Here is a 24,561-nt window from a genome sequence, read left to right on the forward strand (position 1 = left end):
CATGTATGTCTCTTCTGTCACTTAGCATAATATTTTAAGGGTTTGAACATGTTGAAATGTGTCATTACTCATTTCTAGGTATGGTCAAATAATATTCCATGGTATTCATACATGACATTTTATTTATGCATGCATCATTTGATGGACTGTTATTTCCATTTGGGGCTATTTTGAATAATGCTACTATGAACATTCATGTACTAGTTTTGTGTGGGCATATGTTTTCATTTCTCTTGGATACATGCCTGGAAATGAAATTTTCAGATCATATGTTTGAGGAAATGTCAAACAATTTTCCTAAGTGGCTGCATCGCTTGACAAAACCCACCAACAGTTTCTAAGGATTCCAATTTCTCCTCATCTTCACCAACACTTGTTACTGTAACAGAAAATATTTGATCATAGCCATTTGAGTGAGTGTGAAGTACTGTCTCATTATGGTTTCGATTGGCTTTTCCTTGATAGCTAATTAGATCAGGCAAATTTTCATGTGCTTATTATTAGCCATTTGTATATCTGCTTTGGAGAAATGCCTATTCAGATTGCCCATTTTGACAAATGAGTCTGCCATTTTCTTTTTCTTTTTTTTTCACTTTATTTTTCATACGTAAAAGTCATGTATATGTTCTGGATAAAACTGCTCTAGAAGATACACAATTTGCAAATGTTTTCTCCCATGTATGGGTTGTTTTTGTTTGTTTGCTATTTGTTTTTGTTTTTTACTTTATTGATGACATACTTTGATATACAAAAATTTTCAATTGTAATGAAATCCAGTCCAATTCATCTGGGTTTTTTTCCCCCTAAAAACCCAAAGTCACAAAGATATATGCTTATGTTTAATTCTAACATTATAATCTTACATCAAAAATTTTGGTCCATTTTGAGTTGATCTTTGTAAATGGTGTGAGGTAGGGATTTAAATTCATCCTTTTGCATATGACTATCTAGTTGTCCCAGCATTGCTGTTGAAAAGGCTAGTCACTGCCTATTGTGTGGTCTTAGTATCTCTGTCAAAAATTAGTTGATCATCAATGTATAAACTTATTTCCAGACTTTTAATTCTATTCCATGGATGTTTATGTCTGCTTTAAGCTAGTATCAAACTGTCTTAATTACTATCACTGTTTAGTAAGTTTTGAAACCAGGGGTTACAAGTCCTCCCACTTGGTTCTTTGTCAAGATTGTTTGGACTATACTGGGCTTTCTAATTTCCATATGAATTTTAGGAACAGTTTGCCAATTTCTACAAAGAAGTCTGATGAAATTTTGATGGGAATTATGTTGAATCTGTAGATCAATTTGAGGAGTATTAAAATATTAATAACATTACATCTTCCAATCCATGAACATGAGATGTCTTTCCATGTACTTATATTTTCTTTAATTTTTAACATTTATTTTTAATTGACAAAAATTATATGTGTTTATCATGTATACATATTGTTTTGTTAGTATGTATATATTGTAGAATGTTAAATCAAGCTAATTAACATAGATTGTTACACATACTTATTTTTGTGGTGAGGACACTTAAAATTTATTCTTTAAGCAAATTTCAAGAATAATGTACATTGTTATTAACTATAATCACCATGTTATACAATAGCTCTCTTAATTTATTCCTTCTAACTGCAATTTTATTTCCTCTAATAAACATCTTTAATTTTTCAATATTTTTTAGATTTCAAAATACAAGTTTTACCCTTCTTTTATTCAATACTATTCCTAAGTATTTAGTTCTTTTGATACTAGTGTCAATGCAAATATTTTCTTAATTTCATGAAGCTTTCATTTAGTTTTAGTAGTTTTCAATAGTGGATTCCTTAGGATTTTCTCCATACAAGATCACAGAATCTGTAAATTCAAATGGTTTTACTTCTTCCTTTTCAACATAAATTTCTTTTATTTCAATATCTTGTATAATTTCCCTCATTAGAGTTTTCAGTAAGATGGTGAAGAAATAAGACTAGATAAGAGTCTTCAATGAGATAGTGAAGAGAAGTAGCTAGCCCAGATTTCCTTGTCTTGGGCAATTCCTGATTGTGGAAGAAAGTCTCTCACCATTAAGTGTAACATTAGCTACAAGTTTTTCATAGATTTCCCTTATCATCTTGTACTTTTAATCTTCAACCATTTAAACACAGCTGGATCAAAATTCATTTTTGTGTTTTTAACAAACATGTTAAGTATAGCCCTAGAAAAATTATAAAAATAAGAATTCTAAGATGCATATTTAACTTAATAGAAAAGTTTTATTGATCATCAACTGTGAATCAGGACCTGTACTAAACTATAAACACAAAAATCCTTGCCCATATTGAATATACAATCTAATGTGGGCAAATTACAGACTGATAACTAAGCAAATTATCCCAATGTTAGAAGGTGAGAAATATCATGCAGAAAAATGTTTAGTAAAGAAAAACAATAGTTGGGAAAGAAGTTGTGTTTTTAAGTGGGGCACACTGGGTAAAGTCTCACTAACAAAGGGTCACTTGAGCAACAACCTAAAGGAGGAAAGGGAGTACACAGTAATCATGGGGATTAAATTATACTCCAATTATACAATGTTCTCATCTATCCATTAAGGGAAGTCTGCTTGGAGCCTGAAATAATAAAATGCGAAATATTTTATAATTACAATAAACTTCAAAATTATTCAGTCCTCCTTGCTCTCTGAATTAAATAGCCTAAACCAGGGGGATAAAAAAAAGAATTTTGGGCAAGGCAGTGACAGTTGGGTGGAAATCTTAACCATTATGCTACATTCTTCACTTTTAACCTGAAGATGTAGTTTTGTTTCAAGAGACATGCATAATTCCACCAGATAATAAAATCTACAACATAAATTTTATGGTGATAAAACTTTTCCATTAATACAAATTTACTCTAGTAATCTAATGGTCTGAGCATCTAAGGGTGTCAACCCTAGTGTCTATGAGAACCTAGGTTTCAAAATTAATGGATTAATCAATCTTGCAAAAAAGTAACCATTGGGTAGAAAGCACTAGAAAGGAAAGAGATTACATGGCTCCTGTGTGCCTTTACAAACTGATTCATTTCTAAATCCCTCAGCAAAACACCTAATAGTCCCCTTTCATTATTGTTCAGACCTTATCTATTCTTGATTTTGAATAATAAAATCACATATTTCAGGTAAACCTTCTCTTGGAAGATAATAATATAACTTGAATATTTAAGAAAAAAGTAAATGCAATGAATATTTTAAATGTAACCCCAAAGGAAGCAAAGGAAGAAAATACAGTGTGGCAACCATCAATATATGTACCTTCTAACTAATGACTTCTCATGATGTGATGGTCACTGGTTCAATGACAACCCCAGATATTACACTGGATTGGAGGAGGCTTTAGCAGGATCAAATGTAACCCTGACTGTTTTCACATTTTCATTTTGACCACAATGAAGACCATCCAAAGTACATTCCAAATAAAGTATTTTTATACTTGGAGATAGAGATGAGTAGCTGCCATCTTAGATCATTGGAATGGAACTAAAAAGTGCCAATATATAAAGGAGAATGAACAGAACAAAAAGAAGCCACTTACTAGGTGCAACTCAAGTTTCAGCTAGCTAAAGCAAGCAAGAACTTCATGTTTTAGTATTTAATAACATTTGCAAAATTATTCCTAAGTCATATAAACTTGCTTAGGATTTAACTTATTTATTATTGCTTCATATTAGTAATTATTATTTATCTTATTTGTTCATTTTCATAGAATCGTAGGATTTAGAAGGAGCTATGGTAGATATTGCTAGTTATCATCCAATGACTACTCTCTCCTACCTTCTAGAACAGGTGTAGAAAACTTTTTCATAAAGGGATAGATAATACATATTCTCTAGTTTGTAGGCTAGGCAGTATCTGTTAAACCTATTAGCCACTGCTGTTGCAAAGCAAAGGTTGTTACGGACATGTGTGAACAAGTGGGCATGACTGTGTTCTAATAAAGTTTTATTTACAAAAACAGGCAGCAAGCCGAATTTAGTTCAAACTCTTATTCTAGAGTAATAGCTTGATTTAGGCTGTCTGCTATACAGACTGCATTCCCCAGCCTCCTTTCAATTGGATATAGCCTTGTGATAAGTTCTGACCAAATTGATGTGAACAAAGGTAGTCAGTCCATCCATGCCCCTTCCCCACTCCCTTCCATTCTGCTGCTTGGAAACCAAATATAGTAGCTGGACCTCCACTTTGGACCACAAGGATAAGAATCCAATATTGCAAGCAATTTGGGGACAGTTCCTACACCATACCTGAGCTGCCTGTGTCCAGAATTTTATGTAACAAAGAAATAAACACCTTCAGTTTCTTTAGTTTAAATCTTTCTTGGTTTAAGTCTCTGAGAGTCTCAAAAAAAAAAAAAAAAAAAAAAAAAAAAAAAAAAAAAAAAAAAAAAAAAACCCAAACCACCAAAGTTCTAAATTAACACAGGAGCTCACAGATCATCTCTTCAACTGACAAAATAAAAGTGAGGCTGAGAAGATGAGTGACTTAAATTAAGTCAGTGGCTTCTTAATGCGAGAGTGAGGCCTAGACTGGCAAGGGTCCCTAATCTAAATCCATTGTGTTTTCTACATTTATGAGACCAACACTCCCACAGACACACATTGAAATTATAAATGTTAATTTCTTTGTGTGATTTTTTTCCCCAATCACTTAAGCCACTGTTTTTCCTAGGAATAGGTGCTTGGTTTTATTACTAAAAGGAATAAAGGAAAAATAATTTTATTTACAGGAACTTGAGTAACAGTTTCAAATTTTATTTATTTCAAGAAGGAAAGTGTTTCAGACTAATTCACCACCTAACACTCAAAATTTCTTTCAAAGTGTCTTATACATTATTATCTTCAATCTTAAAGTAAAAACCAAAAAAATGAATGCTATGATAAAAAGATTAAGTGTGGCAGGGTTCAGTGGAACACACCTGTGATCTCATCGAATCAGGAGGCTGAGACAGGAGGATCGCAAGTTCAAGGGCAGTCTTAGAGCAACAAGGAGGACCTTAGCAACATAGTGCAACCCTGTCTTAAATTAAAAATAAATAAATAAAAGAAAGCTGGCAATGTAGCTCAGTGGTAAAGTGCCCAGGGTTCAATTCCCACTACAAGAAAGAAAAGAAAAGAAAAGAAAAGAGAAGAAAGAAAGAAGAAAGAAAGAGAGAGAGAGAGAGAGAGAGAGAGAGAAAGAAAGAAAGAAAGAAGGAAAGAAAGAAGAAAAGAAAAAGGTTAAATGTGTTTACATTAGAGTGAGATGACTTCAGCTTTAACCAAAATTAGCAGTAAGTCTGGACTTCAACTTCATGAAGCAAACTTTCATAGCTTTCTCAAAGCACATTCATATCAATTATTAAACTGATCAATACAATAGTCCTGTGAACAGGTATTATCTGCTTAAACAGATAAGGAACTAGACTTTGGGAAAATGAAATGACTATATAATAATCCTGATAAATTTGTAGAGTACTTTCAGTCTTAAAATACTTACACTTAATCTTATGTAAACTTATGCCAAGAGATTAATTGCTGTTTATCCCCATTTCATGCACAAGGAAACTGGAACAGATGTTCAGTATCAGAGAGAAAACAGAACAAAGACAGAACACAAATCTGATTTTAAGTAAGAGCTCTTTCACATATAAATTAAGAAATCCGTTACCTGAATTCCAAATGTATTGCTCCTTTTAAATCTGGTGGCATAGGCCTGTAATCCAGGCAGTTTGGGAGGTTAAGGCAGGAGAATTTCAAGTTCAAAGCCAGCCTCAGCAATTTAGCAAGGACCTACGTAACTTAAGGAGACCTTGTATCAAAAATAAATAAAAAAGCTCTGGTGATTTATGTAACTCAGTGGTAGAGTGCCCCACGGGCTCAGTCCCTGGTACCAAAAATAAAATAAAATAAAATAAAATAAAAACTGAAACCTAGTCTCTCAACTCCTACTTGTTTGTCCAATAGTGGCATGTTTCCTAAAACAAACTCAAACCTTCAAGACAAAAAAAAAAAATGCTAACATTTGTTAACATATGTATGGTGTGTGTGTGTGTGTGTGTGTGTGTGTGTGTGTGTGTGTGTGAATATATGTTTATGTAGACATGTGTTATGTGTGAATGGGGGCATATATTAACAAATTCAGCAGATTTGAATAGATAGGCAATTAGTGATATGTTTTTAACCATAATTTAGCCATAATATATGAGACTATATTAAATACATACTCTTAGAAAATTTTGTCATTTGAAATTCAATCATGCCAATACAAGAAACAAGAAAATAAACTCATGGGAAAAATTCCACCCATTATTTTAGCCACACATAAAAAGTATAACACAAGACCAGAGCTCTGATTTTCAGCTCTCTTGGTGTTTGTAAAGGTATATTTGTTTTATGTTACATTAAAATTATTTTTTATTCTACCTCCAAGGCAATTTTCATTAACAAATTTATTGTTGTTCATAATAAATATTTGAAAACAAATTAAACATTTGGAAGTACTTCTGATAATCAACAGTTTATTCACTTATTCCTTATATCTCTCAAAAAAGAAAAAGGTAAGAAGAGGGTGATATTTTAAAAAATATGAACTACTAAGGAAATCACATACACTTTTTGATTCCCCCAAATTTATACTTTTTCATTTGTTTACAGTTTCAATATGTTTTTTAGAAACAGCAGTGTATACCAAGTGACTAAAAAGATACCACAACATGTATTTGCTTAATTTTTACATTTAATTTGTAAGTTTCTGGATTAACTTTCTGTTGCTGTGAGAAAATCAACTTATAAAAGGAGGGAAGGTTTATTTTGGCTTACAGTTTTTAAAGGCTTCAATCCATGGTCCTTGGCCCTGTTGCTTTGGGCCTGTGGTGAGAATGTGTGGTAGAGGAGGGCTGGTCACCTCATGGGAGCCAGGAAGGAAAAAAGAGAGACAGGAAGGGACCAGGGTCCCAATATTCCCCTCAAGGGAATCCCTAATGACTAACTTCCTTCTACTAGGCCCCACTCTTGAAGGTTCCACCACCTCCCAATAGCACCACAGGCTGGTGACCAAGCCTTCAACAAATGGGCCTTTGAGGGACATTCAGGATCCAAGCTATAGTATGAGCTGTTTAATATTCTGAATCCCTCAAAGAGTTTGATACTTATATAGTATATAATTTAAATAAACTTAAGAAAGAAGTTACTAAATAATATGAATCTATATAAAACAAATATACACAAATTGTCCCATAAGAGAAATATTTACCTATAATGTTTCTAAAGGTCTACCTTAATCAAAACATCAATATAAATTATATTCTTCTTTTTTGCAAATAGAGATATGAAAAAACTTTCAATACAATGGCTTGAAAAAATTAACTATTAGCTGGGTTTAGTGGCAGACACCTGTAATTCCAACAACCTGGGAGGCCAAGGCAGGAGGATCAAAAGTTCAAGATTAGTCTAAGAAATTTAGTGAGACCTTAAGCAATTTAGTAAGACCCTGTATTAAAATTAAAAAAAAATAAAAATAAATTAAAGGGCTGGGGATGTGGTTCAGTGGTTATCAAAAAAAAACAAAACAAAAAAAAAAAACCTCTTAGCCTAAAATCTAATCAGTCCAACAGTAACAGACCCAAATAATTCCATCTTCTACCTCTGGCCAATATAAAAAAAATGCCACAACAGGAAGTTGAGTCTGACAACAAAGTGAATTTTCTGCTGTCCATCATGAGATGGCCCAGGTTACAAAAAGACATTACTTCATTACTTCAGCTCCTAATAATGTCCAAGCACATGTTTCATTATTTAGATGAAAAGAGTACGGTATTTCCTGCTTGTGTGGTGAGAACCATATCCTGCTATACTTAGAGCCAAGATATTCATTAACTCTGGATGTGATTTTTATGAGTTAACAGAAAGCACTTCTGAGGAAATGAGAGACGGTGGAATGAGCTGAGGGTGAGGACAATTTGTCTCTGCCCTAGTATGCCTGTACTTGTGAGTCCACGAATACTCGAGTTAGCACCTCTTCCTTTACTTGCTTATCCATAAAACTGGCAAGTTATACACCACCCACTTTCTCCTCCTATCACCTCTTTCTATAATAATCCTGATTCTCCTGTCTTTTCATGAGAGACTGATAATTTGATGAATATAGAGGCAAGCCAGGGTCCCTTAAACTTTTTAAAACTTCAACAGCTCTCTAAAATAGATACAATTATACCATTTCACAGCTATGAAAACCAAGGCCAGAGAAATTGGTTAAGCCACCCAGGGTCACGAAGCTAATAAATGGCAGAAGCAGATCTTGGACCCAGACCTTCTGCCTCAAAAATTCATAATTTTTCTCTTATAGCAGTTTGGCTCACTGCAAAGAAATCACCTCACTTGAACACAGCATGGACCTTTCTAAAACATGACCATGCCCAGTAAGAAGTTTCTGGGTTCTCAAAAGTAAAAATTTAACTATCGAGCTACTTTACTTCTTGATTGTCTGTCCCACCCTATAAAAAGCCCAGAAATTCATTCTCATTTCTGTCTAATGTGTCAAGGGAGAAAAAGAAAACACATACACACACACACACACACACACACACACACATTTTCCCAGCTGTGTGTGTGTGGGTGTGTATAATACAATATTGCATATATCCAGAGTAAAGTGGCAAGACATTGACCAACTTGAATTAATTCAAATGCCTAGAAAAAGAGTTGGCTCACAAAGTTCAGGGGATTTTGAGGATTTGTGGGGAGAGTGGGATGTCTGCTAGGTGGCATTTGATAAAGGGTCAGCTAAGTCAATCTGACACTCTATAGAGTTGTGAAAAAATGCTTTAATTCCTTCCTAAATCTCATCTACTGGGCAAGTCCTAGATGCTGATTTAATCAAAGACATGATGCACTTAGTGGCAGGAATGTTCTTACATCTGCTCTTGAGACTTCACTCTTTCCCCTGAGTTTTTAGTCCTCCTGGAAAGCTCTCTAATCTTTCTCAACCCACCTTTTATTCATAAGTGAATCCTGTCCTATGAACAAAATATAATATTTTTGAGGGCTGAGGCTCTCAAGGGCCTCCAAGCCATTCTGAACAGCAATGGTCAGCATGGGGCTGTGATTGTGGAGGCAGAAATCTGGAGAACACGGGCTGATGTTCTCTAAACCCAGAATATCCCTCATAAGTAGGTAATGTGAGTGTATAGAGGGTGGGGGTGGAGAGATTATGCACATGTGCATGGAAAACATACATGAGAAATAAATCCCAGACATAAAGACTGTGAGATTAATCACTCAAGATAAGCTAAATGAAGCATTTCACTTCACCATGCTCAAATACATGAATGGAAAACACATTTTCTTTATACCCACTAAGAGTTGTGAAAAGTAGTCATTTGAAGTGGAGAAATAAATGAAGAGTAAAAAACTCAGACAAAGATTTAACCTTAGCTTCATACTGATTCCGGTGAAGTCAGTTGCATTTATAATATACTACACTTTTAGGAAAATTATAATCTTATCATGTACATTATGTTTCTGAGCCTCTGTCTGTTGAGATGGGCTAACCCCTCAGCTCTTCACTTTAGTATCTAGTCTCTTACCTTCTCTTCCATTTTCCCCCTCCTAATAGCCTCACCTTTCCCTCTTCTTACTCTTAAAATCCATTCCCTCCAGACAATCTCGCCTGTGAATGTTTTCCACAAGTCTTGCGTCCTAGTTAGTCTTCTGACTTAGATTTCTTTTCCTGAGCATATCTCATGATGTGGATATGACAGATGTTTCTAACAACTACTTCTCAGGCACTGTGCTAAGTCTACATCATACTATCTCACTTGATCCTCAGAGCCTCTGATATTCATGTATGTTTATGGACATGTGCAGGGTAACAGGTTTACTACAGGTTTACTAAACTGTAGTAAGGTCCTTGAGGGTGGGATCACTCTGTGTTCTCATATTGCACAGTGCCTTGCTCTTGGCAGTGTTTTATAAATATTTGTGCATGGATAGGGGGTAGGGTGGAGGATGGGTACAAGAGAATGGTTCATTAATGGATGGATGGATGGATGGATGGATAGATGGATAGATGGATAGATGGATAAAGAGAGCACAGATTTCAACAAGATCTGTTTGCCTCCAACACTGACCTTTCTTAGCTACTATGCTATATGTCTTATCTAATACATTAAAAATTAGAGGAGAATTAGCACTATAAGAACTCTAAAACATAAAAGTCTCTGAGGACCAGATTAATCTGTATACTATGGACTCATATTATAGTATTATTATCTGTACAATATGGACTCATATTATGGATTTTTAGGTCTAGAGCTTATAAAAACTGCACTAGGTACCTCACTTTCTTTTTAAAAAATATTTATTTTTTGGTGTACATGGACACAGCACTATGCATTTTATTTTTATATGGTGCTCAGGATTGAACCCGGGTCCCGCCCATGCTAGGCGAATGCTCTACCACTGAGCCACAATCCCAGCTCCTATGTACCTCACTTTCATCAGTTCTGTACTGGAGAGAGTAGTGCCTCCACTGTAGTATTGTTGAAGGAATAAAATAGTGTCTAGAAAGCACCTAACACCTTGCCTGGCTCAGAGTGGAAACCTTATACACTTTTTGCCAGCATGGCACAGGCTCATATTGAAGAAAATATTCCAATTGGCTGTAGATTCCTAAAAGCTAAGTCGATTTTTAAAAGTGATTTTTTAAAAAAGGGTCACTCTTTTAATATTTATAACAATCTGAGGGTCAATGCTAAAGCTCGGGCAAGAGTAGGGTGAAGGATAGGGTGAGTGGCAAATATATGTTAAATATATTGATGTCCTCTCAGTCCCCTTACCCTCTCAACCAGGGTGCTATGGTTTGGATATGATCTGAATGAGTTCCTCAAGCATCCAAGTGTTGGAGGCTTGATCAGTAGGGTATCAGTGGGAGGTCATTGGGGGCAAGTTCTCAAAAGGGATTAAGTATTTATCTTGGGACACTGAGCTAGTTCTTACAAAAGGATTATTATTTTTAAAATAAATAAATACAAGAAAAGCAAACATAGCTCCCCACCCTATCCCCACACACACCCCCAACCCCACACCCCTGCTTCCTGGCTAGAGATGTGATCTTTCCTCTGCATGCACTCCACCATCAGTCATCAACCACTGAGCCAAAGCCTGCACCATGCCATGTGAACTTTAATTTTCCAAAACTGTGAGATAAATAAACCTTTCTTATAAAGTTATCCCACTCAAGTGCTTCATTATGCTAATGAAAAACCGACTATTATATGAGTTAAAAGCAAATTGAAAGCTGCTCGATTAAACCAAGTAGTTAAAAAGAAACAAGCATGTTAGAAAAGAGAGTTATTTTTATGAATTTACTTATACACATCACTATATGTGCCATGATAACAAAAAAATTGGAAACAATCAAATGTCCCTCAATAGGGACTGAATTACATGATCCTTCCCTATAATTGAATGTTTTATGGCTACAAAAAGAAATGAGCAACATCTCTGTTCTGCTGTAGTGCAGAGCAGAGTGTATGGTTTGTCACCCTTAGGATATGAAAGGGGGAAATACTAATATGAAATACTGATGTGTATTACATACAGTGCATACATAAAAACACACTTACTTATATGTTCAAAAACAAAAGAAGGAGGATAAAGTAATAAAATAGATAGCTTCCTACAGAGGGAAGGAGACAATGGGAGGAAGTCAAGATGGAAACCAATTACTGCTTAATGGTTTTGATTTTAATATCCTCTTAATGTTTCATATAATTTACAATACAACTTTAACTTACAATATAAAAATAGCTGGGCACAGTGGTGCATGTCTGTAATCCCAGAGGCTGGGGGCAGGGGGCTGAGGCAAGAGGATCTCGAGTTCAAAGCCAGTTGCAACAGCAAAGCACTAAGCAACTGAGTGAGACCCTGTCTCTAAATAAAATACAAAATAGGGCTGAGGATGTGGATGAGTGTCCCTAATTCAATCCCAAGTACCCTCTCCCAATCCCTAAAAACTGAAAACAAATTAAAACAAATAACTTTACAGTTTATCAGACATAACCAAAAGAGGAGAATTATTTGAAATAGCATGAGGACAGAGTATTTTGCATATTCACAGTAAGATATAGGCTTCAAGACAAAAAGAAGTTCAAATCTGCATTTAGTATTTCATTGTTAGTAATAACTGAGAATTGGCTTGAAACTATTACACACACACACACACACACACAGATAAAGTAATTATGTTAAAGTCATTAGGAAAAATTATTTTCAGTGTTAGAGGAAAGAGATTATAATATACTCAAGAAGTTCGGTAGCAATGTAAAATTTTTAAAGTTGAAGTACAAATATTAGTGTAAACTCACTTTTTCTCTTTTGTTTTAAAAAAAATAGCCCAGAAAAAAAGACACCTTGGAACAATGAGCACTGCTAGTGTCCTAATGGTGGTCTCCGAATACCATTTTCCTTTCAAAGGAACCAGGATCTTTGTGGACATATGGCTGATCCAGGTGGAGGGTAGGAAATGTGTACAAACAGCAAGGCATCTATTGTCTAAGATTGCTTAGGTAGTGTCAAATGAACTAATTCAAAGGGGATCCCAGGGGCCAAAGATGGGACATTTGGAACATCAAAAGGAATAATGGCTGCAATGGATTAAAGCCCATAAAATTTATTAAAAGAAAAACATAAGTTTTCATAATAATATATTTTTAAAAATATACTGGCCACTATAAAGATTTGCTAGACTATAATTTTTTACTCTGAAAATTGGTAAATGAAGAGAGAGAATTAAAAAAATATATTGCTCTTCTTATTCTCTGGCCAAATAAGAAACTGGGCATTGATTCTTGGTGAATTGATTTAGAGCAATTCAAAGAGATGGAGAGAAAGATTTGCAATTAACTTTGAACATGAACACGGCTCCACAATACCTTATTATTGTCCCCTACCCCAGAACATTTCTGCTACTTTACTCTTATGATTAAGACTAAAATAGTTCCCTCTTAAAATTTCATTTGCATGTATTATTTCTCTTAGCAGGTGGAGTTTTTAAAAATGACTTCAAGTTGCCACTCTAAATTAGGTTCAACGCAGTTTATTTTAAACGAGACAACCTAATGAGACATTTAAACACAAATGTCAAAACAGACAAGGGAGAAAAGGTAACTTTTACTGAGCATTTACTATAGACCAAATGCTTTAAGACACAATTATCTCTCTTATTTATTTATTTATTTATTTATTTGTAGTAGTTCTGGGAAATAAGCATTCATTTTACAAATGAGAAACTGAGACTTAGTGTGGTTAACATCCAGTTAAGTGACAGGCCTGGGATTCAAAGAGGAGTTTGTGGACCACATTGGGCCACTCCCAGCAAAGGAAAACAAACAATGTCAATAATGATCCCAGCCTATAAGTGCCAAAGTGATGAAGTGGTTAATAACACCCCCCTGTAAGAAAGTAATATAATTCTACAGGGAATGTGAGAAAAATGTTTATTTGGTACATGTAGCCTTGAAAAAGTTATTGAATCTATGATTTTAGAGCAAGAAGAAATTATGGAATTCATTTGTTATTGTTTTCTTAGATTAGAAAACAGACCTAGAGAGAAAAACTAAAAAGCCTGAAGTTCCAAAGTGGATTAGTGTCATGAAGGCAGATACCTATGGGCTGCTGTAGCCCCAGGAATTGCTGTGGCTGTGACTCTAGCAGGCCTGGAATTAGCCTGAGCTGTCCTGCTGATTAAGACCATGCATCTGAAAGACACTGTCGAGTTGATTAAAAATGTTTGTTACAGTTTGGATCCTGACTGTCCCCCATCAGCCCAGTGTTGAAGGTTTGGTCCCCTGCTGTGGTGCTATTGGAAGCTGACAGGACCTCTGAGAGGTGGGTGCTGGTGGAAAGAAGTTAGGTCATGGAGAGTATGACCTTGCACTGGAGTCAGAGTCCCTGGCCCTTTTCTGTCTCTCTCTCTGTGTATCCTGACAACCACAAGGTGCACAGACCCCCTCCACCCACATACTCTTGCTATAATGTACTACCTGGCCACAGTCCCTAAAGGCATAGAGTCAACTCACCGTGGACTGAAACTCTGAAACCATGAGCCAAAATAATCCTTTTCTCCTTATAAGTTAATCATCTCAAGGTATTTTGTCACAAGAAATAGAAAGTCGACTAACACAGTGTTGCTCTCTAACCACGGGTCAGACAGTGTTTGGATGATTGGTACCAGCTGGTTGATACTGGTTATTAATAGAAATGAGCATGATGATATGTTCCTGAGCTCACTAAGTCCCCTGAAGAATTCTACTATTGAGGCTCATTGCATAGCAAGAACCAAAGTGACCAGCAAAACACAGAAAATATTTTAAAATATAAACAGAATTTTTAAAATATGAAAGACTCCATCCAAGACACCATTTTGGACTAAGTGGGTCCAGGGTGCTTCATGCTCATGGTGCCTGATAGAAGACAGAAAGTGGTGCTGTCACTCAAACCCTTCTGAGGGGAGCTGAAGCCTGCCTCTTGATAAGCCATAGCTGTGGCTGCCAAGTGCATCCTCACTTTAATGCCATCACCATATAGTAGTAACCCATCCTTCAATGTCTGCATGTCATTATGGGTCCTCTGAATCTTCTTTAGTAATTGAACCCTGTTTCACTACCACCTTTCATGTACTGGCTAAGAACCTGCCACATGATGGGCCCTCAAACATTTCTTAAATTAATTGATGAATAACAAAGTAAAGAGAATCTGAGTGTCCTGACACTGTCCACTATAACCTTTATAAAAGTTCTCATTAGCATTGAAGAAAAACAAATGTAATTCAGTGTGATAAATATCTCTCTGCCCAAAAGACAAAGAGCCTATAATTGTCACTTTTACTTCCTAACAGCCTCTTTTCCCATCAAGACTGATTAAAGTTATGTAAGTGAGACGATTCCAGCAGCTGCTACAGAATGTGGGTTTGCAAGGACTGTCCCCTTCTCTTGCGGAGCACACTGGATTTCAGTGTGGTACTAGCAAAGGTGTCAGAGTCAAAGGTCATCATCTGACCTTGGAAATGGCTAGTGATGCTAAAGCACATCCATAACTACAAGGAAAGCTTAAGTTCAATGTTAAAAAAGAAAATTTAGGGGTAGAGATATAGCTCAATAGTACAGCACTTGCCTAGCATTGGGTTCAATTTCCAGCACTGGAAAAAAAAAACTGCATACATTTATAAAAATTAGTACAGAATCAATTTTTAAAACTTCCCTTATAAAATGGAAGAACTAGTATAGAAAAGATGTTGATGCACTCAGAAGAATGAAAGCACATTCACAGATCTCTTGCATCTAAAAATAGAGGGATTCCCAAAGTCTGCAATTTGAGCTGCACAGAGCCAGCTCAAATGTCATTGACAAAACTAGAAATCAGTAGCTGAAGACAGATGGCAAATATTTGGTTATTTAGGCAATAATAAAAAGGACAGTCATTTTCTAAAAAAAATACACCCTGTATATAAAAAAATAATCACTGTAGCACAGAAATAATTATCTTGATTACTCTATCATGGAAAAGCAAAACGGAATTTTCCAAGGCTACATTAAGACACACTAATATCTAACTCTATGATTCTTCACGCCAAACTAGAAAATCCCAAGCAAAGGTATGCTGAAAAATCACAGGCTCTGAAAACTAAGGTTGTTGACCATGACTCAGCAGCAGGGGCAGCTGGAGAATTAGATGGAAGGACAATATTAAAACCACCAGAATATTGTTTCTTGGAAATAATGAAAAAAATGAATGAAATGATAATACATCTGTTATAATACTACAAGTAAAATCATGAATTGATATATTAATACTCCAAGGAATACAGAATTATAACATCAATGGCTCTACCACTTACTATTTTGCCTTCAAGCAAGCAACTCAAACCTCTCTGGACCTTGGTTCCCCATCTGGAAATGGGTATAATTAATAATATTTACTGCATAGGCATTAAGTATATGGATTAAATCATGTTATCCATATAAAAATGCTTAGTGTCTTAGTAAATAATAAGCATAAGCAGTTATTTTATTATCACCATTATTATTACAGAAGTTTCATTCTCAGACCTATTAAAGCTGCATGACTTTAAAAGTAAGGTATCATCAACATAAATAATAAACAATAATTTTCTCTCCTATAATTTATTATTGTTATATTTTCCCATTTATATTGCTGAATCTAGTTGAGGTTAGGTAAGCTTTAGAGCCAATTAGTGTCCATGACTTTATTTGTTCCTTACATCAACATTGACAGGGGAGAGCTTATCCCCATTGGACTGAGTGTATGGAGTAAGTAAAGTGTCCAAAGCCATGAAGCTAGTAACCGGTAACAACAGGATTCAGGGCCACACTGTCCAATCCCTACTTGAAGACTTTTCCCATCATTACAGTCTTTTCCAAAATATCAACTTCATAATATTTCATTCCAAGCAATAAATGTGACCCTAAGTAGATCAGCAGGAAGACCATGAATGGGAAGTCTACTGTGGCACAGATCCACTGTCATGTAGACACATAGGCAGGAAGATGGACATGGGCTTGACTGTGTTTGCAGTGATGACCTCATCAAACATTAGTATCATCATTTCCCACTAGGGCAAAGGTGTCCCCCAAAGGGATTTCAGTGTGTGTGGTCAAGTGACATGGAAGGTCCCTGAGCAGATTTCCCACCCCAAAATGTCAGAAAGCAACTCCCACCCCACACCATCCACTTGCCTTCCCAGTCCCCTGCATTTATGACCTAGGGATGAACTGCTCATCTTTCTCTCTCTGGCCAGAGCAAGTCTTATTTTATCCTCCCCTGTTGCTTTGACTTGGCCTAAGCTGTCCTCCACAGGTAAGAAATGCCTTTCCTCCCAACACCAAATGGGAAAATCTGACTTTTTTAAAAAATCCTGATTAAAAGGCATTTGATCCATGAAAAGCACCTCAAGCACACCACCCCAACATCCAAAATCATCTTTGCAGCCCAAATCTTCTATTTGTTTATTTAATCAGCTTTCCCTGGCACATTTCTCGAACTGTCTCTCTCCTCTCAGTTATATCAGCAGCTCAATGCCCTGATTCAAGTCTTTGCAGTTACTCAGCCATACACAAGGTCTAGGGCTGGCGCTGGATGACCAAATGAATGACAGTGATCAATGTCCTGTCTTGTGTCTGGGGCTTCCTCTCTACTGTTCATGAGCAAATCACTATGGAGGATTGAGGTATTTATCCAGATAATTTTAAAAAATGAAACGAGAGGCTCAGGATGTGGCTCAGTGATGGAACTTTATCTAGCATGGCTAGGCCCTGGGTTCAAACCCCAGTGCTACAAGAAATATGAAAAGTGGCTTGAACTCAAAAACCTTATTGGATAAGAAATTAAAACTATTGTCAAGTCTTTTCAGATAAATTTCTTAATTTTCTATTTCACCCTACATACATAGGAAAGGATTCCGAGAACAAAAGATCACAACTTAAATAAGTCCTTAAAAAAGAAAAAAATCTATATTCAGAGAAAAGTAAGAAGGATTCACCTGATAAAAATTCAGAAAGAAATAACAGGAACTTTAAAAAGAACTATCATCCCCGTTGGATCTTACTATAACAGGCCACCTGCTACTTTTGATCAATCTGATATCTTTTGCTGTTATTATTTGTTGTCTGTCTGGAAAGGAAGGAGAGAGTGTGTGAGCTGGGATGGAGAAGACTTAAAGAAAGCACAGTAAACTATCACACATTTCACAAACTGCCTTGGCAAGAATGAAGGAAGGAAAGAAGAGAGGGAGGAACAGAGGGAGGAAAAAAACTGCTGACTACAAAACGAGAATGGAATTGTCACTTTGTGATATCGCTCCTGTCATCCTGAAGTTGTATCAGGGTATGAACAGTTAGCCTCATTCAGTCCTGCTCGCTCCTGACCAGGTGGTTGATTGCTGCCTTGAACATATCACCACTGGGAACTCTGTGGCCAAACACCCCAGTTCCAGCTGAACACTATTCCATTATTCTACAATGAACTATCTTTCTAGCCTTTGTCTCTGCCAATAATTAAGACATGGCTTTGGACAAGGTACACCCAAGAGGCTTCAATTCCTGTCTGGCTCAGCATAGGACCCATGCCCCAGTAGCCCTGGAGGTCAAAATAGCACCTTAGGAGGGAAGTGGGATGACCCAGACGGCTCTGCTCCTTAGTGTGGTTGGAACAGGGCATGAAGGATGGCTTCCCCATGTGTGTCCTGAGAAAGACTGATCAGAAGAAAGATGCCTATGAATAAAGTCTCAGGGTCAAATAAATCTGGAAAGAGTCTGGTCTGAATCTTCCTCTGAGAGCTTCACATTGCCTACAGGCATAATAAGGGGGACAAAAAGACTTGCAGCAAAAAACTCTGTAATATGTCACTTAACCCAGCAAATCCCAAATTTATTTTACTCCAAAACTTCTTTCCAGTAACATCTTTTAACGTTGAAATTTAATTTGGGAAATGCTTGAAACTACACTTAACAGATAGTGGCTGAGAGTCTAAGTTATAAGGCTTTGAGTGCAGAATCTGACCAAGAATTCTGGCAAAATTTTGTTGCTCAGCTGAAGAGTTAAACTAGAAACAGGGGGTTTCAACTTTTTGACAACAAAACTGTAAAATCATCTGGAAATTTTTACTTTATTATTATAGGAGAACTATATTTTTGAAACCAAGATAGAGAAAATGAGAACGAGATACATACTTTGTGATATTGCTTCATATTTACAACAGTAAATATGCTTCACACTTGCAATGGTCCATAGCAGTATATTCTATTTAAAATGATTTTCGATCAGGGACCTACAACCCAATTTTATGTCTTTATGTGGGAAAAATGAAGTAGAGAGCAAAGCAATTACCCAAATATTCCAAATCAACTTCTCTTTCTACAAGATAAAATTGTGCCTGTTCGTTTTCAAATAATTTAAGCTTACTATGTTTGGGAGCCCAAGTTATCTGGAAAGTTATCATTATTTCATACTGTTTAAATATACTTTATTAATATATTGAGCCTTTAGGAAGATACAGTCAAGGACTATCTTTAATATGACTAAGGAAATATCTAGAATATTATATAACATAGTACAATGAAAATTCCCCAATACCTGAGAATTAATGTTCCCATATTTGTAGTTCTAATATATACTAGGAAAGAAGATTTGAATACTCAGTATCATGAGTACCTGTATCAGAGATTCCTAAAAACTCAATCCACCCAAATATAAATCATATAACATAAAATTTATAAATTTACTGTTTAACTTCAAGTATTTCCAGTAACTCAATTAAAATCTGTCCACATTTATGAAGGGAAAATCCCAATCCCATGGAACTAATCTGTATTTCAGATTACTTAACACTTACCAAATTTTTCAAAATACTTTTTAAGACCCAGGCCAACCCATAAAAAGATCTATTCAAATTAAAATTTGGGTGCTGTTGCCTGTTTCATTTTTTTAAATTGAGGACCATAAACACATAAATATGTTAAATTCTCAGCTGGTAAATATGTCACACGGTAATACAATAGGAATCACAGAAAACACATTCCAAAGGATTTCCTCTGGCTAAAATCTTAGAGGACAGGAAGCTGATAATGAACTTGCTAGATTGAACTTTTCTCTTCACTCATCCCATTTCAGTCTAGTGGTCAAAATGACCGTGTTTTCAAGTTGCCCTCGAGGCAGTGCCTTACCAGTGTAGATGCTGGCATTGGAAGCTGGGATACCAAACTGTGACTCGATGAACTTGGGAATGAAGGTAATGAAAGCAGTTACAATGGCACTCTCAGCTGTGTATGACAAACTCACAAAAAGGAATGTCATGTTGCTTAAGATCCTGACAGCTGCTCTTGGTAGGTCTACAAAATGACAAAAATGACAAATGAATGTTATAAACCATGGATGGAAAACAAAATAAAACTGAATTGTTTTTTGAAATGAACTGCAAGTAGCTGTTCAGCAATATTTGCCACAAGAGAATAAAAACAGAAAGATCTGATGACGATTAGAAAACAACCCCTTGGTTCAATAGAGTTGGTTTTGGTTTGATGTTTTAATTATCAACCAGAATAAGGAAATAACACACCTACAACCATATTCATACACAGATATCCTTACAAGCAATACCCAACCTGTGACTCCTATTTCAAAATCTGTTTAAATTATTTGTGTTTTTTTATTGATTGAAGACAGTTATTTTCCATGAAGACCTCAGAGTCCATTAAATGTGGGAATTACCTGCAGATCAGTCCTAAATTAGGGTTACCAGTTCCCCCAACTATCATGCCCCTTACAACATGCATTTCTAAGTCACCATATTGTTGACCTCACATTGAAGATGCCCACAGCTGAGGAACAGGAAGGTGATGTCAGGCACCTGGTTCTCTAGCCTCACTTAGGAAATAATCATAGCTAAAGAAGCTCAAAAGGACAAGGCCATCAGATCAGATACTTCCAGGTACTTTGCACTGGAAAACAAAGAACCATGATCTCCCCAAGGGGAAGGAGAGCCCAGAGATGGTGGCTTAGCACCTACTGGACCACCCCTCACGAAGGAGGAAAAAAAGCCTCATCCTTAAGTCTAGACATTTATTTCACAGAACTTGCTACAGCTACATAAGCAAGTATTTTCATTGCAGCATTGTTTATAATAGAAAAAACTAAGGGGGTCAAAGGTGCATCAATGGGAAACGTTTAAGTAAATTAGTTATATAATGGAGTACTACAGAGTAGTTTAAAAGGACACAGAGCTGCATGTACTAGCACAAAAGAATTCCAAGAAATGTTGTTATTAATGATTAAAGCAAGCTGCAGAAAATGTACATACATATATAGTGTCACAAAAATCAAACAAATCAAACTAATGTATTTATATGTGGCCAAATAAATACTTCTCCAATGCATCAAAATGCATTCTCCTGTCACATATAACTAATTAGAATGAATTTTTTAAAAAATTAAATATATATAAATATATATATATATATATATATATATATATATATATATATATATATATATTTCAATATATATCATACAAAACTCTTAAGGGCTTAACTTGTATGAACAGGACTGAATTGGGAAAGATAAGAATGAAATGAAATTCTGTGTATATATTTTGTATTTTTTGCATGTTTGTAATGTGAATTAATGCACATTTAGGTAATTTTCACATTTCTTCATGGAAAAAATAAGTTGCACTATTTTTGACAAAGTCATCTCAGAGAATAGTTATCCCCTTATGCTCCAACACAATACAGTGATTTCATTAAAAATGGACAACTTTCATTGAAACTGTAATCCATAGCCTCTTATTCATCAGAATCTAAAATTAAAAAGCCAAGACTATTTGCTATAATCGTTTACAAATTTAACATTCTACATCTTAATTCAATTTTTAAAAGTTCAGCATTTTGAAAGAACAATGAAGCTGCATACTTTATTTTTTAACATGGACAAACACACCAGAGAATAAAGCCTTTCATATTACTAGCCAATACTTTCTTGCAAACACTAGATTAAAATGTCATATCCAAAATTTTAAAATTAGAAAGTTTAGAAATTAGAAAAAAAATTGAAAAATTACCTGTCTACATTTAAAGATTAACATTAAGTTTAGTTGATATATTTAAAGCCAATATGTTGAATCGAAAACATCTGGGAGAAATATAAAATAAAAAAATTTAATACAAAAAATATGTATCCCATACATATTTTAAAAGATACCAGTTATACTAAACTGGTTTTCCATTTAGACCCACCTGATACAATAAAAATGTAGTTTCAAACATAATTCAATAGAAATAGGTTTTGGTTCTCTTCTCTTTCATTAAAAAACAAGGTCTGCTTTTTATTTAAGTAGAATTTAGAAAAGTTCAGACTTTCAAAAACTCTACGTTAGCAGTGCTAGGGATTGAAGCCAGGGCCTGGTGCATGCTAGTGCTCTACTCAGCTACCTCCCCAGCCCAGATTCCTTCTTTCTTCCACCTTCCTCGACCAATTTATTGGGGCTGAGCTTTCAGCCTGCATGCCCTGCAGGAATGGAGGGCGCAGGTCCAGGGTTGTACCTTCAAGTGGTGGCGCTGAGTGTTTTCTTACATACAGAGAGACTGAGCAAATAATTACAGAGTAATGGGAGTCTGCTTTCCAACTGCTAGAAGAAGGAGTTACAAATACTGAAGAGTAGACAGTTCAATATCAGTTTGGAGCTGGAGATATTGTTATGAAGCAATTAGGCAGATAAATAAATAAATAAGATGATTAGATAGATAAGACAGATTGGCAGCATTAGATGACAGGATCGATTATATAGATAGGCTAGATAGATACATAGAATAAATTGATTGACAGGTGATAGATGATAGATATGTGTGCACTTCCCAACTCTGTGTGCTAACAGGTCTTAGAAGTAATCACACTCTGATAGAAATGAGTTCATCCTGTACTAATTTCTTGGTTTCTAACAATCATTTTCCACTAACAGGAACCAGAGAAATATCTAACTTCAGAATTGAAGCAGAGAACAAGCAAGCTGAGCTTGGGAAATCTTGAACAAGAAGTAAAGAAGCCAGGCACAGTGATTCACACCTGTAATCCCAGGGACTCTGGAGGCTGATGCGGAAGGATCATAAGTTCAAAGCCCAGTTTCAGCTACTGAGCAAGGCCCTAAGTGATTTAGCAAGACCTTGTCTCAAAATAAAAAAAAATAACAAGGGCTGGGGATGTGGCTCAGTGATTAAGCACCCCTGGGTTTAATCCCCAGTGGCAACCTGGGAGAATCTGAACTCAGTAGATGATAAAAGCAGTCAGTGAAAATCTAATAGGAACAAGATACAGTCAATCTCATTATTTGTAAATTTCATATTTACAAATTCACCCACTATTAAAATTTCATTGTAGCCCCAAAATTAATACTTAAAAGCACTTTTACAGTCATGCTCAGGGTGGCAAAAACTTGAGTTGTCCAACCCATCCGTTGGGCTGGGCTGAAACATAGCGACTCTCCCACCTTATTGTTTCAGCTTTCATCTAGTAAGTGAGGATCCTTTTCACAGTACAGTGTCCCATCTTTCTCTTGCTTTCTGTTGGTGACTTGCTTTTTAAATGTTACCAAGGGTAGTGCTGCCATGCTGTCTCACATTCCTAAGCACAGTGTCTGCAAGGAGCTTATGGAGAAACTGCATTTGTTAGAGAGACTTCCTTTAGGCAGGAGTTACAGTGCTGTCAGTGGTGAGCTCAATGCTAATGAACTGACAATATATATATATATCCAAAAGGGGTCTTTAGACAGAAACATACCTAAAGTAAGGTTATATGGGTTGGTAATTATGTAGTGACAGGAACCCACTCTGTGTCTCCCTGGGAATGATGTTTCAGTATTCACTAATTAGGGGTTCATTGTTACTTGGTAGAACAAAACTGTTGCAAATAATCAACTCACTTTACAAAGCTTCAAAATAGTTCCTAACAAAGTATTCATAGATTATTTTTTGACTAATAATTACCTGGTACTTATTAACTTAAGCAGGGAGAAAACAAGCAAATGCAATTCTATCCGGTGATCAAAGTTAACCTGATTATGGGGTGAATTAATACCTTCTGCCTCTGTTACAATGCACTAAGAATGGCATCATTTGGGTGGTAGGCCTATAAAACTACAAAAATCAAGAAAGGACATCAAACCTAAACCTCATTCTATGAAGTTAATGGTTTTTACATTTTAAAAAGATCAAGGTTATGCAAGACAAGGAAAGATGAGAAACTGATATAGACCAAAGGAGAATAAAAGACACAAAAACTAGAAGCAAACCTAGACACAAAAACTAGAACTGTTTGCACTGGCAAACACCTGTAATCCCAACTACTCAGGAAGCTGAGGCAAGAGATTCACAAGTTCAAGGCCAGGCTTGATCTCATCAAGACCCTGTCTCAATTTTTTTTAAAAAAAATTTAAAGGGCTGGGGATATAGCTCAATGCATGAGGCCCAAGGTTTAATCCCCAGTACTGCAATAAAAAAGAAAGAAGAAAGAAAGAAAGAGAGAGAGAGAGGGGGGGAGGGAGGGAGGGAGGGAGGAAAAGAAAAGAAAAGAAAAGAAAAGAAAAGAAAAGAAAAGAAAAGAAAAGAGGGGGATCCAACATGGCCGCCGGCGAGGAAGCAGCGATTCCAATGTCTCCACATTAACGGGATCAGAAAGACCCATTGGAACAGCGGCAGTCTACCAACTGAGGAACTTCTAGCAAGATTCCGTTAAGAAGGGACCTGCCAGGAATTGGTAGGTTTATTAGAAGTGTCAGTTTGTCCCAGACAAGTAGATCTTGGCCGGCCACGTGGGCGCGGAGGTCCAGTCCCGCAGCCACCAGCCGCTTCTGCAAGCGGCCCACGGCCCAGAGCTGCGCGGCCCGCCCGAACCCGCAGACGGCACCCGCCATCCCGCCGTCCCGGGGAGGCCCTGCTCTCGCTCTGCTAACGGCCACCACACCTGCCAGGCTCGTAGCCACGC

At 36.2% G+C, this 24,561-nt stretch overlaps 1 protein-coding gene across 3 annotated transcripts in view; it reads right to left on the reverse strand.

Annotated features, from left to right (window-relative positions):
- SLCO5A1 (solute carrier organic anion transporter family member 5A1) overlaps positions 1–24,561 on the reverse strand; it is a 169,049-nt gene that overhangs the window by 46,113 nt on the left and 98,375 nt on the right. For 2 of the 3 annotated variants that reach the window (XM_081265950.1, XM_081265948.1), the window contains exon 5: positions 19,755–19,919. The exons of the other annotated variant lie outside the window; for it this stretch is intronic. In XM_081265950.1, the coding sequence (XP_081122076.1) occupies positions 19,755–19,919 (165 nt within the window). The remainder of the gene's footprint in view (positions 1–19,754; positions 19,920–24,561) is intronic. 3 annotated transcript variants of the gene reach the window in all.

Source organism: Spermophilus citellus (assembly GCF_964194105.1).
Source record: "Spermophilus citellus genome assembly, chromosome: 14".
Taxonomy (NCBI): domain Eukaryota; kingdom Metazoa; phylum Chordata; class Mammalia; order Rodentia; family Sciuridae; genus Spermophilus; species Spermophilus citellus.